We start from the raw sequence: 15,420 nt of genomic DNA, 5'->3' as shown, positions 1-15,420 counted from the left end.
TGCAAGGTTCTCAGAGATAATTTAAAAGATAATTTTGCAGGCCTGAAAAAAAAAAAAAAAGGATAAAGTGACTATCTCGTCAAACCTTAAATCGAAGTCTCTAGAACTACCAGAAGCAAAAACTTACCATTCATTCCCTGAGTATCAGTAAGGAGACCATCAGGTGAAAGAACTATAGCGTTATCCTAGTCATAACCCAAAGCAGTAGGTTAGACAGTCATCAGGTGGCAAATATTTCCACATGAACCGGTGGTTGTTCAGGGCGATGGGCTGACCAAATTAATTCTTAGCGCCCCCTGCACCTACACCAGCACCTGGCATAATAAATGATTGCTGAATATTTGAAGAAAGAAAGGAAAACATGTTAAAACGTCACCATCGCGGGTTAAATCCCTTTTCAGGCCAAGTGGCTTCAATTCACCCCACCCACTCCACCACAAGTCTTAATCACAAGAAGCAGGTGAGGGAAGTCAGATTAGTGTAAACCCTTGAACAATACTGTACTAGGAAACAATTAGCATAGGCTGCCCCACTCCCCAGCCAATGATCAGAAACCCCACCTTTAACTTCCAAGTTCCACTTAAAGAAAATCTAATATCCAAATGATAATTAAAAATTAATAAGGAGTAATTATTTGGCTTCTTTAAATAAGGGTTCTCCTAATGCAGATACTCAGGCTACTTATGTACCAGGTACTTGTTCTAACTGTTGCACACATAGCACCAAGGTAAAGCCACTGGTTCTTTACCTGGGTATCTCCCTCGCTAGATGGGTACTCCTTGAGGGGAGGGACAAAGCATATTCACCTGTGTTGCCTCAGGGCCTTGTCCAATTTAAACGGCAGAAGGTCAATGATTATACTGAGTTGTAAAAATTAAATTTCTCCAAAACTTTTCAGTTCTGGGGCAACTGGGTAGGGTGAGGCCCACCCCTTCCTACTGTTATCTGCTGGGGCCTGCTCTGCAGAACCTGAAGGTCTCATCATCACATATCACTCTTTCTGTGTCTCTTTGTAGTTTTAAGAGCTGTAAAAGCCTTAGAAGTCTCTGCTTCAATTTTTAGAAGTTGATTTTTAAAGAACTGTCCCAGTGGCGACAGAGAATAACAAATGGCCATTCAAAGCTGAACAACAGGGTTGAGTCTGCGCCATATACCAAAGATGCCAATGCTTCCTTTCTGGCACACAGATGGAAGGACTGAAAAACAGTTTAAAAATAAGATACCACTTCTGATAATAGGCGCTATCAATTTTTGTGATGTTTCAGTAAAATCTTAATAATGAATCTGTGACAATTCTTTCTGAGACAGAGTAGCCTTGTGAATAATGACATTACTGTAATATCACAAGTAGACCCAGCATTGGGGGTGGGGAGACTTTAGTGAGGATTATATTATTTTTCTCCAGTAAGAAACTTCCTCTGCATACACCGTCTCATTTTTAAAAACCACAACATGCAAGTTCTAATATCCCTGGGGTTTTGCTGTTCATAACATCAGCCACATCTCTAAAGTTTTTAGATTCATTTCACGCTACCAACAGAAAGAAAACTTCAACAAAAGGCACAAATACCACCCATCTGCACACTTGATTTATTACTCATTTTTATTTGCTCCTGAATTCCCATAGTTTGGTGTGCCATAAGGACTGGCCCCGCAGGAACTTAGATCCAAAATGGCAGCTGAGCTTCTGAAACTCATCAGAGCCATAATGCCTAACATACGTGAAACCAGGTCTTATTTATCGCACTTCTCAACCTGTCTAGGAGAGAAGAATATTTACCAAAACATTTCAAAGAATCAGATGGCATTCTGTTAATGTTCATTATATCATTCTCCTTCTTGCCTAAGAGAGCAGGCACCCTGCTTCTGGTCCCTCCGCTCTGCAAACTGAATTAAACTGCTATTCACATGTTTACAGTCCACAAAAACAAGCTAATGGCAAAACATGGAAAGCTTAGGTTCTTCTCATTCTTCTTCTGTAAGGCCAACTTAGGAAATGGGCGTAAAATGAATCATCTAACAAGTAAAGCCCCAAACAAGAGCTTTCATTTTCAGAAAAAACAACAACAAAAATCAGAGCTCTAATTTTCCTTAGGTCTACCACAAAGCAACACTCCCTATCACTATGGTAATTTCTGTCTTTTCCTTTAAATTCAAGCTGTAAAAAAAATTTTTAAGAGACAAATTTGTTCCAGATTACCTCCTGACTGTAATGTTTCCAATCCCTCTTACACAAAAGCTGAACTTACACCACCAAAAAAATTTACACTGAATTTAAACCGTCACTTCTCTACTCATTTCCACTGCTAATATAATAACAACATTAATTTTAGAAAAATAATAAAATACTTGCTCTTTAGAGACAGAGAACTTTAATTATCTTCATGAATTCAAATGGAAAGTCTTTTTGTTAAATTAGCATGAAAGTCCCTTCATCTACACACAATTGGCCCAAAGAAACAGGCCATTTTCAGCACAAGAGGCCAATCCATTTTAACAGTGAATAAAGCTTTTGAAAGCACTACACACCCTCTTCCAGACTGTCAAATTTTCAAAATGGTCCAGCATTTTTTTTTTCCATTTTTTTTTTTAACACTTTCAGGTCCAGCAAACATCTTATAATTAGATTAATTAAAGAGGAAATAACAACAGCCAAAAAAAGCCACTGCTCACTTCTGATCAAAATTATTCCATTTATGCTTAATTAGCTTTAATCCAAGTCTACATATTTAATGATAGGGATATGACAATTCAACCTATTTGCATATTTTAAATGCCCTTTCTAAACTATGTAACAGATTTAGAAAAATAGTCTGTTTCTCATGCCAATATGCTAAAGCATAAATCAGGAGGATACAAATTAGGAAGAAAAAAAAAAAGAAAACAAGGCCTCGCAGAGCCAGGGATGTGCTGGGGGGGGCGGGGGGGGGAATTTCCCCGGGGGGGGGTCAATTTACCCGCCGCATCAAAACTACGATCCTTTCAGCCCACCAGACCGAGAAGCATTACATCACACTCTCACAATGATAGGGGGAGGTGGCTCTGAGAAAGCAAGTTTTCAGCCTTCTTCCCTCCCTGTTCCCAGGCTTTCTAGAATCCTGCATTAGGAGTAATGGAATTTAACTTCAGTGCACTGCACACACAGTTTCAGGGGTAACACGTACAGCTACTTATTTAGGTGACCCAATACGACCACTTCACAATGGATACGTGGCTAAAACAGGCAACTTTTTTGTGCTGAAAAGCCCAGTTCATCTGTGTAAGATTAAACGGAAATTGTAATCTATGAGAAACGAATAAGGCCAATCCACAGGGAGAAACTGATAAAGAAATAATTCCTAATCGGGAGGAATAGCTGTTTATACCCTTTAAAACACCATGTTTACAAGATAGTCCCACCATTTGGTTCGAACCACAATCAAAATAAAAGCGCATCTGGCTGCATATTTGAGAACACACACAGAGACCCAGTGCAAATGAGCGCGCGCGGAGGAGAGGGGTGATCCACACATTGCTTGGGAGGTTTTCAAGCAGGGGAATCTACAAACCCCAAACCTCCTGGTGTTCACTCGCCCCCAGCCTGATGTTTAAAATGGATCAGGTCTTATTTTAGGTTTTACATCTCTCTAGGAAGGACGGCCTAGCTTTAAAAAAAAAAGAAAAAAAGAAAAAGGTTTTCCCGTGGTAGTGCTTGCCCTCCCAGATCCTTTGTCGGCCTTAGCAGCCGAAAGAATGCAAACCCATTTATATTTATGCAAATTTTTGCAGCAGATTTAAGGGGGCAGGGAGAGGTCTGTGTTTTTTAAAAAAACCTCTTTCTAAATATCAAATTTCCAAATACTCGCAGCTTCATTTATTTGCAAGACAGAAACGATGATGAAAATCTGCATATAAATTAAAAGTGCAATTAAATCACTTCAAAATCAAATATTTTACCAAGGCTTTTCCATTTCTAAAATGCCGAACCAAAAGTACATCACGGGTCTGATTTACACAGATTCACGAAATGTCTGAAGCCAGTCTCCACGCTAGACAAATGTCGATTTGCAACACCACTAGTGAAAACGGTTAGACAAGATCCATATAAATCAATTGGTTTTAAAAAATTGAAAATATTTACCAACCTCATAAAGTGCAGCAGTGCTTAAATCCAGCAAATTGAGGCATACAAGGTAGAAATGGAAATGAAAAAAGGTCCAAAAAATGATTTCTTTTTGTCTATCTGTTTTTTTGTATTTTAAATATTCAGAAACCAGCAGAGACTCTGTCGGCCATTTTGGCTTGAACTAACTCTCACACTCACTCTCCCTCTTGCTCTCTCTCTCCCCCTCTGTCTCTAAAGGAAGCAGCTTTTTGTGACCTTCAAATAGAGGCGGATCATGTGACTTTGGGTAGGTTTGTCAATCAGGAAAGGGGAGGGAACTGGGGCTGAAACTACCTTAAAGGGAAAGCGGCCCTTTTCCACTCACTTTCATTTGTGAAACGCTGTTATCTCATACTCTCCACCTACACACACTGAATGTGAAAGTGGCAACAGCATAAGGGTAACAGATGAACAAAATATAAAAACCTTTATTGGTTTATAGAAATGTGCTCAGTTGCTAACGATTCTTACAGATCCTGGAGCTTGGCTCACTTGCTACAGTTATTCTCTGGATGTTTGGGCAAGCACAGGCTGGCAAACTACTCTTTAAAAAGGGGCTTAAACAACACCTTACCCAAACAAGAGACTTTCGTCTTTAAAGACTGAGGTGAAATAAAGGACACAACTGATCTCTAACAAGCTCCTAAAATGCACAGGAAAAGACTGAAAGGAAATATACCAAAGTATAATCTGTGAATGCCAACTCAGAGAGGTTAAGTGACTTATCCCAATCACACAGCTAGACAGCTGCAGAACAGTGACTGGTTTCCCAACTGAACTCCACATTTATTGTTTCGGGTGTATGTATGTTTGGTACCTCCTCCCCGCACCCCAAATAAAAACTATGCTACAGCACAGCAAGCTGGCAGATCTGAGTCACCTTTAATCCCCTCCCCCACCACCTGAGGAAGTAGCTCGGCAGCTGACCTAGAGTCAGCGCTAAATTTAAAACCTACCTGGTTTCCCCCATTTCTAAGAGCCTTCTTCTGACTCAGTGCATCTTGCTTTCAACCCACCTAAGAAAACCACACTGGGTTTGCGTCTCTAGCCCCCGGGGCTAACAGGCTGTGTAACCTTAGTTAGGCAACTCCCTTTACCTTCCAGGCCTCAGTTTTCTCATTTGTGGAATGTAAGGATTGGCCATCAGTAGACGGTATCTTTGATTCCTTTCAGCCCTAAAACTGTACTCGGCTTCTTTGTTTTTAGCAGTTCTGTTTCATCTTATCCTTGCCATCTCAAAAGTCATTACCCCAGGAAAGTTTTCCTTGACCCTCCCCGTCTAGACCAGGCCTTCCTGTTCAACACTCCCATAACTTCCCTTACTACTTCTTCATAGCACTGGGCATAACTGCAATTTATTATTTGTCAAAGAACTTGCTTATAGTTGGTCGTCCCCAGTATGTATAAGGACACATACCACATCTTCCTTCACTGCTGTGTGAGGCCCGACACCTACCTAGCCCCCACACAGTAGGTACATAAATGAATGAATTAATGACTTAGACCTCCATTCAGAAGTGCTGGGCTGAACAGAGGAAATGTGCTATCCAAATACAAGGAATAAAAGTCACATAGTTTCCAGAAAATCATCTCCATCTATTTGTTTTAAGGACTGCTTGAGGAAATAAAGTAACTAAAATGATAGAAAGTGGGCAAAAGTGCCCTGTGACTATCAGACTCCATCTATCTCTATGAACCAGAAAAGCTCGGATTCCACAGTGTGATTCTCCCAAATGAACTGGGCTGACCAAGCGTAATCTGACATGCCAGCCAGCACAGAACTGATGGATTCTGTAAGCCCAGCGTTCCTTGAAAAGGATCCTACGAACCCTTTCTAAATCCCACACTTTTGTCATCCTGGCTTCTGGGTCCTTATACAGTCTCCCTCCTTCGCTTTTTCCACTGTGATAGAAGAACCAGAAAGGAGCTGTTTCAGGGAAGGCAGAAGCCAATGCCTAGATGATCTGGCAGCTTGAATATTTATGGCGTAAACGCTTCCACTGTCTTTGCACAGACCCGAGTGGAGTAGGAGCCAGGACCTGAACTGACAATTGAGATTGTAAGCAAAAGCAGGAAACTCCAAGGATGGAAATTTTGAACATTTAGTCTATTTTTATCCTTCCAATACCTTCCAGATGAGCTACGGAAAGCTTACTTATGTGGAGCATGCTCAACATGTTAAAATGCACGGAAATTGTACAGCTGCCTTGTTTTAATTTGTGACGGACAGAATTTCTTTATAAGACTGAATTTTGCCAAGTCTCCACTCCTCCATGCAGAATATTATCATATAAACGTGACTATGTGTTTCCTTGTGTTATAGCAAGCTGCACAAAAAGTAGAGAAACAAACACATTTTAAAGCAAAATATTAGTTCTATTTTCAAATGATGTGATCAACAATTTTCTTCAACCTCCAGGAATCTTTTTCTTGGTGAGATACCTCTAAACTTAAAACAATTAGTCCAATTGTTCATCTAAAAGAAAGAAGTGTAATAAATGCACTATTTCCCCTGTATTTCCAGGCATTTTGGACTTTGTGATATAGTTATATTTATTGTACTGTTTTCATATTAACAATTAGACAGCGTTTTTAAATTGTATCACAAGGTGAGGATACAAAGTAACAAAAATGAATTTACTTTTAAAACAAATAAACCTGAACTTACATGCTCAAATGAGTGTTATCTTTCAAACTTGGCACCTTCGGTGACTATATAACCACTACTAAAATATTTCTATGAGGAAACACGATTGAAAAATAATGAACTGAACATATTTAACTCAAAAATCTACAAAAATGAGTAATGAACTCAAAAAATAAATTAACAATGATAAAATCATAAAGAGTAGACTGAATCTTTATTGATTCAAAAAACTTTTGTTTGTTTTAAAATGAACCTATCTACAAAACAGAAACAGACTCACAGACATAGAGAACAGACTTGTGGTTGCCAAGGGAGAGGTGTGTAGGGAAGGGATGGACTGGGAGTTCAGGTTTAGCAGATGCAAACTATTACATATAGAATGGATAAACAACAGGGAACCATATTCAATATCCGAGATAAACCATAACAGAAAAGAATATTTAAAAATTTACATATATGGGGCTTCTCTGGTGGTGCAGTGGTTATGAATCCGCCTGCCAATGCAGGGGACACGGGTTCAAGCCCTGGTCCAGGAAGATCCCACATGCCGTGGAGCAACTAAGCCTGTGAGCCACAACTACTGAGCTTGCGCTCTAGAGCCTGTGAGCCACAGCTACTGAGCCCGTGTGCCACAACTACTGAAGCCCACGCACCTAGAGCCTGTGCTCTGCAACAAGAGAAGCCACTGCAATGAGAAGCCTGCGCACTGCAACAAAGAGCAGCCCCCGCTTGCCGCAACTAGAGAAAGACCGTGCGCAGCAACGAAGACCCAACGCAGCGAAAAATAAATAAATAAAAATAAATTTTAAAAAGTTTATAATATATGTATAATACTTTGCAGTACAGCAGAAATTAACACTGTAAATCAACTATACTTAAAATTTAAAAAAAATTTTGTTTTAAAAAATAAATAACTGGGTATATACCTGGAGAAAACCATAATTCGAAAAGATACATGCACCCCAATGTTCACTCCAGCACTATTTACAATAGCCAATCAACCTAAATGTCTATTGACAGATGAATGGATAGAGAAGATGTGGTATACATATGCATATAATAGAATACTACTCAGCCATAAAAAAGAATGAAATAATGCCATTTGCAGCAACACGGAGGGACCTAGAGATTATCATACTAAGTGAAGTAAGCCAGATAGAGAAAGACAAATACCATATGATATCGCTTATATATGGAATCTAAAAAAATGATACAAATGAGCTTATTTACAAAACAGAAAGAGACTCGCAGACAAAGAAAACAAACTTACAGTTACCAAAGGGTAAAGGGGGAGTGGGGGAAGGGATAAATTAGGAGGTTGGGATTAACTTATACACACTATTATATATAAAATAGATAACCAACAAGGACCTACTGCATAGCACAGGGAACTATACTCAATATTTAGTAATAACCTATAAGGGAAAAGAATCTGAAAAGGAATATATATATATATACACACACACACATATCTGTAACTGAATCACTGTGCTGTACACCTGAAACTAACACAATACTGTAAATCAACTATACTTCAATGAAAATAATAACAATAAAATTTTAAAATTAAGTTTTAAAAATTAAAAATAAATAAATAAATAAAAGTGGATAATCCTTTGGAAAGTCTGATCAATTAAAAATAAGAGAGAAGTTATAAATTAACATTAGGGCTGAGAATGGGACATTATAATCACAGATTTGGAGAGGACTTTTTTAAACTGTGAAAGAATTATACATAACTTTATGTCAATAAACCTGAAGATTAAATAAAATGGATGATAGCCAAGGAAAACAGGAATTACCAAGGTCAACTCAAGAAAAGTTATGAAAATAACAACAAAAACCCATTGCAGAAATGTGTTAGATAATTATTCAAAGAACTAGCCACTGAAACTACGTCAGGCACAAGTGGTTTTCTTCTATCAAACAGATAATTTCATGTTATCTCTACTGTTCCCGAACTTATGGAGACAGAAGAGAAAGCTTCCTAATTTCTTCTATGAGGCTAACATATTCCTGATACCCATCTGATACCCATCTGGACTAAGGACGCGTTTTATGAAAAATAAAACTACAGACCAATCTTCATTTGTGAAGACGAACACAAAAATCCTAAGTAAAATATTAGCAAATAGAATTTACCAGTTTTAAGAGAATAATTCATTATGACCATGTAGGGTTTATACCAACAATTCAAGGAATGGTAAATTATAAAATCTATTAACATAACTCTTCATTTCTTCAACAAGTATGCATTAACTGCTTTCTCTGTGTCTGTGCTAGGTGCTGCGGATACAGTAGTATCAAACAGGGTAGGTTCTCGTCCACATGGAGCCAATATCCTCATGGGAGAAGGAAATTCACTGAGAAGGAAGTAAAGAGTTGATGGGATATGGAAAAACTGAGAGAGGCTCACTTCAGATCAGGTGGTTAGGGAAGGCTTTTCTCAGGAGGGGCATTTAAGCTGAGTTGAAAAGCAATTGCTTGAGTGTTGAAAGAACAAGAGGGATGATCAGGAGGCTAGGTCAGGTGACCAGGGGAGAGAGGTGGGAGACAAGCCGAGGAGGTAGGAGGAGCTAGATCATATTGGGTCTTGCAGGCCACAGAAAGGATGTTATTGTTAAGAACGGTGGAAAGTCACAAAAGAATTTTAAAGCAGGAGAGTGAACAGTGCCATTTTATCCATTACGCAGTCTCCACTTAATATCTCGGATCTACAAGCTTTTTAAGGGTCTAGGCAAATGTTTGGGACCTGAAAAAATATATTTACAAGTCCAAAATACAAAAAGAAAATTATAACCATAAAAATTAATAAATGCTTCAGTGTCCTTGGAATATAACACCCAACAATTTCATTCACTAAGTTTAGCACTTATAAGGTTTCATTACATTTGAAAATAATTCTCACTTTGCAAAAAATACTAAATATGTTAATCATTAAGAAATCTTAGGTGATTACAAATTAAGTCAGTTATTAGTAGCCAAACAATTTCAGAAGCAAAATTATTAAAATTCTTTTAACGTACGATAGCAAAAATAAATAAAACCACGTATTTAATATGGGATGAGGGACTTTCCTGGTGGTCCAGTAGTTAAGAGTCCGCCTTCCAATGCAGGGGACACGGGTTCGATCCCTGGTTGGGGAACTAAGATCGCGGGGCAACTAAGCCCACGCGCCGCAACTAAGACCCAACCCAGCCAACTAAATAAACAAATATTTTTTTAAAAAAATAGGGAATGAGGGTACCTTTTAATATGTTTCCTATAAAGTGGGACAAAGTCTCCAAAACCTCCCAAAGTAAACATTCCAAGGACCCATGGAGGTCTTACTACCACTTTAGGAGAGACAGTTTCAGAGTTATGTGTTCAAAAGCTCATCCTGGCTTCTATATGGAGAATACACTACAGAGGACCAAGTGGAAAAGCAGAGACAAGTTGGAAGGCAACTGTGGACTTCTAGGTGAGGGAGAATAGCCTGGATCAGATGGATGTGGTAGAGGGGCTTCTATCGTAAGTTAGATAACTGGTTGTTGTTAAGAATGCAATCTGTGGGACTTCCCTGGTGGTCCAGTGGCTAAGACTCCATGTTCCCAATGCAGGGGGCCTGGGTTCGATCCCTGGTCAGGGAACTAGATCCCACATGCCGCAACTAAAGATCCTGCATGGGGGCTTCCCTGGTGGCACAGTGGTTAAGAATCCACCTGCCAATGCAGGGGACATGGGTTCGAGCCCTGGTCCGGGAAGATCCCACATGCCGTGGGGCAACTAAGCCCGTGCGGCACAACTACTGAGCCTGCGCTCTAGAGACCGCGAACCACAACTACTGAAGCCTGTGCTCCTAGAACCTGTGCTCTGCAACAAGAGAAGCCACCGCAATGAGAAGCCTGTGCACCACAACGAGGAGTAGCCCCTGCTCACTGCAACTAGAGATGGCTCGCGCGCAGCAACGAAGACTCAACGCAGCCAAAAATAAAATAAATAAATTTATTTAAAAAAATATATATGCTGCATGCCACAACTAAAAGATCCCGCGTGCTGCAACTAAGACCCGGTACAGCCAATTAAGTAAATATTAAAAAAAAAAAAAAAAGAAAAAAAAGAATGCAATCTGTGACCATGAAGTATAGTAAGGCCAATCCACCCTTTCAAAAATAAGACTCCAAACTCTGAACTCACTGTTCATTCAGTCAAGAACCATCTTTTAAGCATCTACTATGTATTAGATGCTGTGCTAGAACCAAGCCCAGGAGGGTACAAAGAGGATTTTAACACCTTGAAGGACAGAGACATGTAAATCCATAATTAAAATATAGCATGGTAACTGCCATAATTAAAGTATAAATAGAGATATATAGATAGTTACGCTATAAGAATACAAAGAACTAACTGCTGAGAGTCAGAAAAGGTTACACAGGAGAGGTAAGATTTTAAACGGAGTCTTAAAGAATCAGTAGGAGTTAGTCGTGTAGAAAACAGAGGAAAGGCAAAAGCTTTTCTAAGTTTTATCAACTTCAGCACTACCAAACGACAGCAATGAAGAAGGCTGACGAGAAATAAATGTAAGAACTAAGTTTTTTCAGAATTTTTGTCCCCAACAAAGTCAGAAGGTATATAGATAGAAATAGTAGCCAAAACTACAGTGGAATCTCTAACACAACTAGAATCCAAAATCTTTGGAGAAGGTTAGCATTTACACTCTTATTACACATTTATAAATTAGAATGCTAGCAGACCTTTTAAGGAACACTAAAAAAAAATTCTCAGAGTCTTTAGAACCAAACCTCAAAAGTCAAATTTGCGTCTGGAGGATGCCTTCCTTGACACCTTCTGTTTGAGTTCAGTGTCCTCTGTGCTTCCCGGCACCCTGTACATGCCTCTATGGAAGCGCCTTCAAACCCTATTGTTATTGTTACCCATTTACTTGGTGCTTCCCCCTCTAAACTATGAGCTTCTTAAGGGCAGGGTATATGGTTATTATTTCTATCTCTAGTACATAGGAAGAATTCAATTAATGTTTGCTGAATGAATGACCAAATGAATAAGCAAAAGAATGAATAGATGAATACTATTAACCTGGGTATTTATAAGATGCAAAAGAAACAACACTTAACATCCTATAATTAGGAGATAAGACACTGGACAGTCAACAAGAAAGTATAAGATAAATTGTTAACTATATGGTTCCAACCCTCAGAGAGACAGGAGTTAGAAAATTGAGACACTATAGCTCATTTGAGCTGAGTTTCAAAGGAAGGACAGAATCAGAATGGTCAAAATAGATGTTTCAGCAATGTGTGCCATCCTGTCGTTACAATGGTGGAGTTGGTAGGTGTGCCCGGGCCAAACAGTGGAGCTGCATGGCCCAAAAAGAGTGCTGAATTTTTACTGCACATGCTCAATAATGCATAGCATAATGCTGAACTTAAGGGCTTAGGAGTAGATTCTCTGGTCATTGAGCACATCCAGGTGAATGAAGTCCCCAGGACGTGGTGCAGGACTTAACAGAGCTCATGGTCAGATCAACCCATACATGGGCTCTCCCTGCCACATTGAGATATCCTTACTGAAAAAGAACAGACTGTTCCTAAACCAGAAGAAGAGGTTGCACAGAAGAAAAAGATATTCCAGAAGAAACAAAAACTTACGGACCAGAATAAATGCCCCCCAAAAATAAATGCAAATAAAAGTAAAACAAAAAACAAAACCAGAAGAATGCAAAAAACCCAGATGCTTCAATATGAAGCTAATGAAGCTTTAGCTGCAGGACCCCTCACTTTCATGGGGCTCTCCCAAAGCCCTAGGAGGGGTCCTGAAACTATGCCCAGATGATCTCTTTTTTTTTTCTTGTAGTAAAATATGTAAAATTTACCATCTTAACCATTTTTAAGTGTACAGTTCAGCAGTGTTAAATATATTCACATTGTTGTGAAACAGATCTCCAGAACTTCTTCATCTTGCAAGTCTGAAATTGTATACCCATTAAACAACTCCCCCTCCCCGCAGCTCCTGGTAACCACCATTTTACTTTCTATTTATATAAATTTGACTACTTTAGATACCTCATAAAAGTAGGATCATACAGTATTTGTCTTTTTGTGACTGGCTTATTTCACTTATAATATTTTCAAGGTTCCATCCATGTTGTAGCATTTAATAGGATTTCCATCTTTTTATGAGTGAATAATATTTCCATTTCCTATATATGCCACATTTTGTTTATCCATTCATCCACCAATGGGACACCTGAGTTGATTCTACCCCTTGGCTATTATGAATAATGCTGCTATGAATATGAGTGTGCAAATATTTCTTCAAGACCTTGCTTTCAATTCTTTTGGATACATACCCAGAAAGGGGATTCCTGGATAATTTGGTAGTTCTATTTTTGATTTTTTGAGGACACTCTACACTGTTTTCCATAGAAGTTATACCATTTTATAATCCCACCAATAGTGCACAAAGGTTCCAATTTCTCCATATCCTTGCCAACATTTGTTATTTTGTTTTTTGTTTTTTTTTTTTTTGATAGTAGTTGTCCTGGTGGGTATGAAATGACATCTCATTGTGGTTTTGATTTGCATTTCCTTGATGATTAGTGATGCTGAGCATCTTTTCATATGCGTAAAGGCCATTTATGTTATCATCTTTGGAGAAATGTCTATTCAAGGCCTTTGGACATTTTTTAATCAGGTTATTTGATTTTTGCTGTTGTTGAGTTGTTCTTCATATATTCTGGATATTAATCTCTTATTAGATAATATGATTTGCAAATATTTCCTCACAATCTGTAGAATGCCTTTTTACTCTATGACTGTGTTCTTTGATGCATAAAAATTTTAAACTTTGATGTAGTTCCATTTGTCTATTTTTGCTTTTATGCCTATGTTTTGGTGTCATATCCAAAAAACCACTGCCAAGTCCAGTGTCATGAAGCTTTTCTCCTATGTTTTCTTTTAGGAGTTTTATAGGTGTAGGTCTTAGGCTTAGGTCTTTGATCCATGTTGAGTTAATATTTGTATATAGTGTAAGATAAGGGTCCAACTTCATTCTTTTGCAAATGGGTATTGAAAATTCCCATTGCCATATGTTGAAAAGACTCTCTGTTCCCCACTGAATGGTCTTAGCACCTTTGTCAAAGATAATCTGACCTTATATGAGGGTTTATTTCTGGGCTTTCTATTCTTTCCATTTGGCTATTTGCCTGTCTTAATGCCAGTACCACACTGTTTTTGATTACTGTAGCTTTGTAATATATTTTGAAATTAGGAGTGTGAGTTCTCCAACTTTGTTCCAAATGACCAATTATTTTTAAAAATGTGCAAAGACAATGTATTTTTCCTCACAATCTTAACACAGATTGTCAAAACCACAGCCTCTTTCCATCTCAACTTCCCCCCACCATGATCCCCTCTGTCAATAGAGTTAAGAGTGGCTGTAGGCATTTGGGGGATTCCTAAAGGGAAAGCTGTGTTGATGATATTCTATTGGTTTTGGTTTTTTTTTAATTAATTAATTTATTTTTGGCTGCATTGGGTCTTCGCTGCGGTGCATGGGCTTCTCACTGCGGTGGCTTCTCTTGTTGCAGAGCACAGGCTCTAGGCGCAAGGGCTTCAGTAGTTGTGGCAGGCAGGCTCAGTAGTTGTGGCTTGCGGGCTTAGTTGCTCTGCAGCATGTGGGATCTTCCCAGACCAGGGCTCGAACCCGTGTCCCCTGCATTGGCAGGTGGATTCTTAACCACTGTACCCCCAGGGAACTCCCTTTGGTTTTAATGGAATATATTTATGTGGTTCTCAGTCACTTCCTTGTATGGCTGAGTTACTATTAACCATCCTGTGTACAAAGATGTTGCTGGGCCAACTCACTGTGCATACTGACAGAAATGTGCAGGGCCAGATCATACCATGATATAAATGTGTCAATTCAAAGAGTATTTCAGGGTAGTCAATATACGAGAAAAAAATGAAGCCTTGCAATCTTATAGCTTATTTATAAAAGATATTTGCTTGAGGTTTTCCCAAAATTGATAACAATCTTACAAATTTATATGATGTAGCCAATAACAGGTTGTGAAGATGAAAGGAACTTCTCTAATCTATCAATAACAAACAACATATTTTGGTCAACCATGCTATAGGAAACACTGAATTATCTCCATCTCTTTTTAGAAAATATCACAGAATTGTCGTAATATGAAGGGTCAATCAAAGAGTAAGCAGCCAAAAAATGTTGGGAAAAAAACATTACAGCAATGTGTTAGGCAAATATTAATACAAATTAATATAAATATGTTATTTTTCTGAATTTTGTATTTGTCAACTTTTAAGTTGCCATTTTTGTGATTTCTTTCCTCATTGTAAATAAATATTCACTTTTGTACCAATTATGTATTTGAAATTTTCTTTTTCTTTTTTAAAAATTTTATTGGAGTACAGTTGATTTACAATGTTGTGTTAGCAAAGTGATTCAGTTATACATATATGTATATTCATCCTTTTTTAGATTCTTTTCTCATATAGGTTATCACAGAATATTGAGTAGAGTTCCCTGTGCTATACAGTAGGTCCTTGTTGGTTATCTGACTTTCTTTTTCCTAAAGAGCATTCCCACAAAACCTAGATTTGCTCCTGGT

The 15,420-nt window shown here is 38.4% G+C and overlaps 1 protein-coding gene across 8 annotated transcripts in view; it reads right to left on the bottom strand.

The window, feature by feature from the left end:
• Nucleotides 1-15,420, bottom strand: part of TNRC6B (trinucleotide repeat containing adaptor 6B) — a 263,413-nt gene that overhangs the window by 138,311 nt on the left and 109,682 nt on the right. The window contains exon 1 of one of the 8 annotated variants that reach the window (XM_059937016.1): nt 4,125-4,320. The exons of the other annotated variants lie outside the window; for them this stretch is intronic. Coding sequence (XP_059792999.1) covers nt 4,125-4,129 — 5 coding nt within the window. The 5' untranslated portion in view covers nt 4,130-4,320. Of the gene's footprint in view, nt 1-4,124; nt 4,321-15,420 lie in introns of those variants that run through there. 8 annotated transcript variants of the gene reach the window in all.

Source organism: Balaenoptera ricei, chromosome 10, assembly GCF_028023285.1.
Source record: "Balaenoptera ricei isolate mBalRic1 chromosome 10, mBalRic1.hap2, whole genome shotgun sequence".
Taxonomy (NCBI): domain Eukaryota; kingdom Metazoa; phylum Chordata; class Mammalia; order Artiodactyla; family Balaenopteridae; genus Balaenoptera; species Balaenoptera ricei.
The sequence above is the reverse complement of the archived record's forward strand: the minus strand, read 5'-3'. Positions and strand labels throughout refer to the sequence as shown.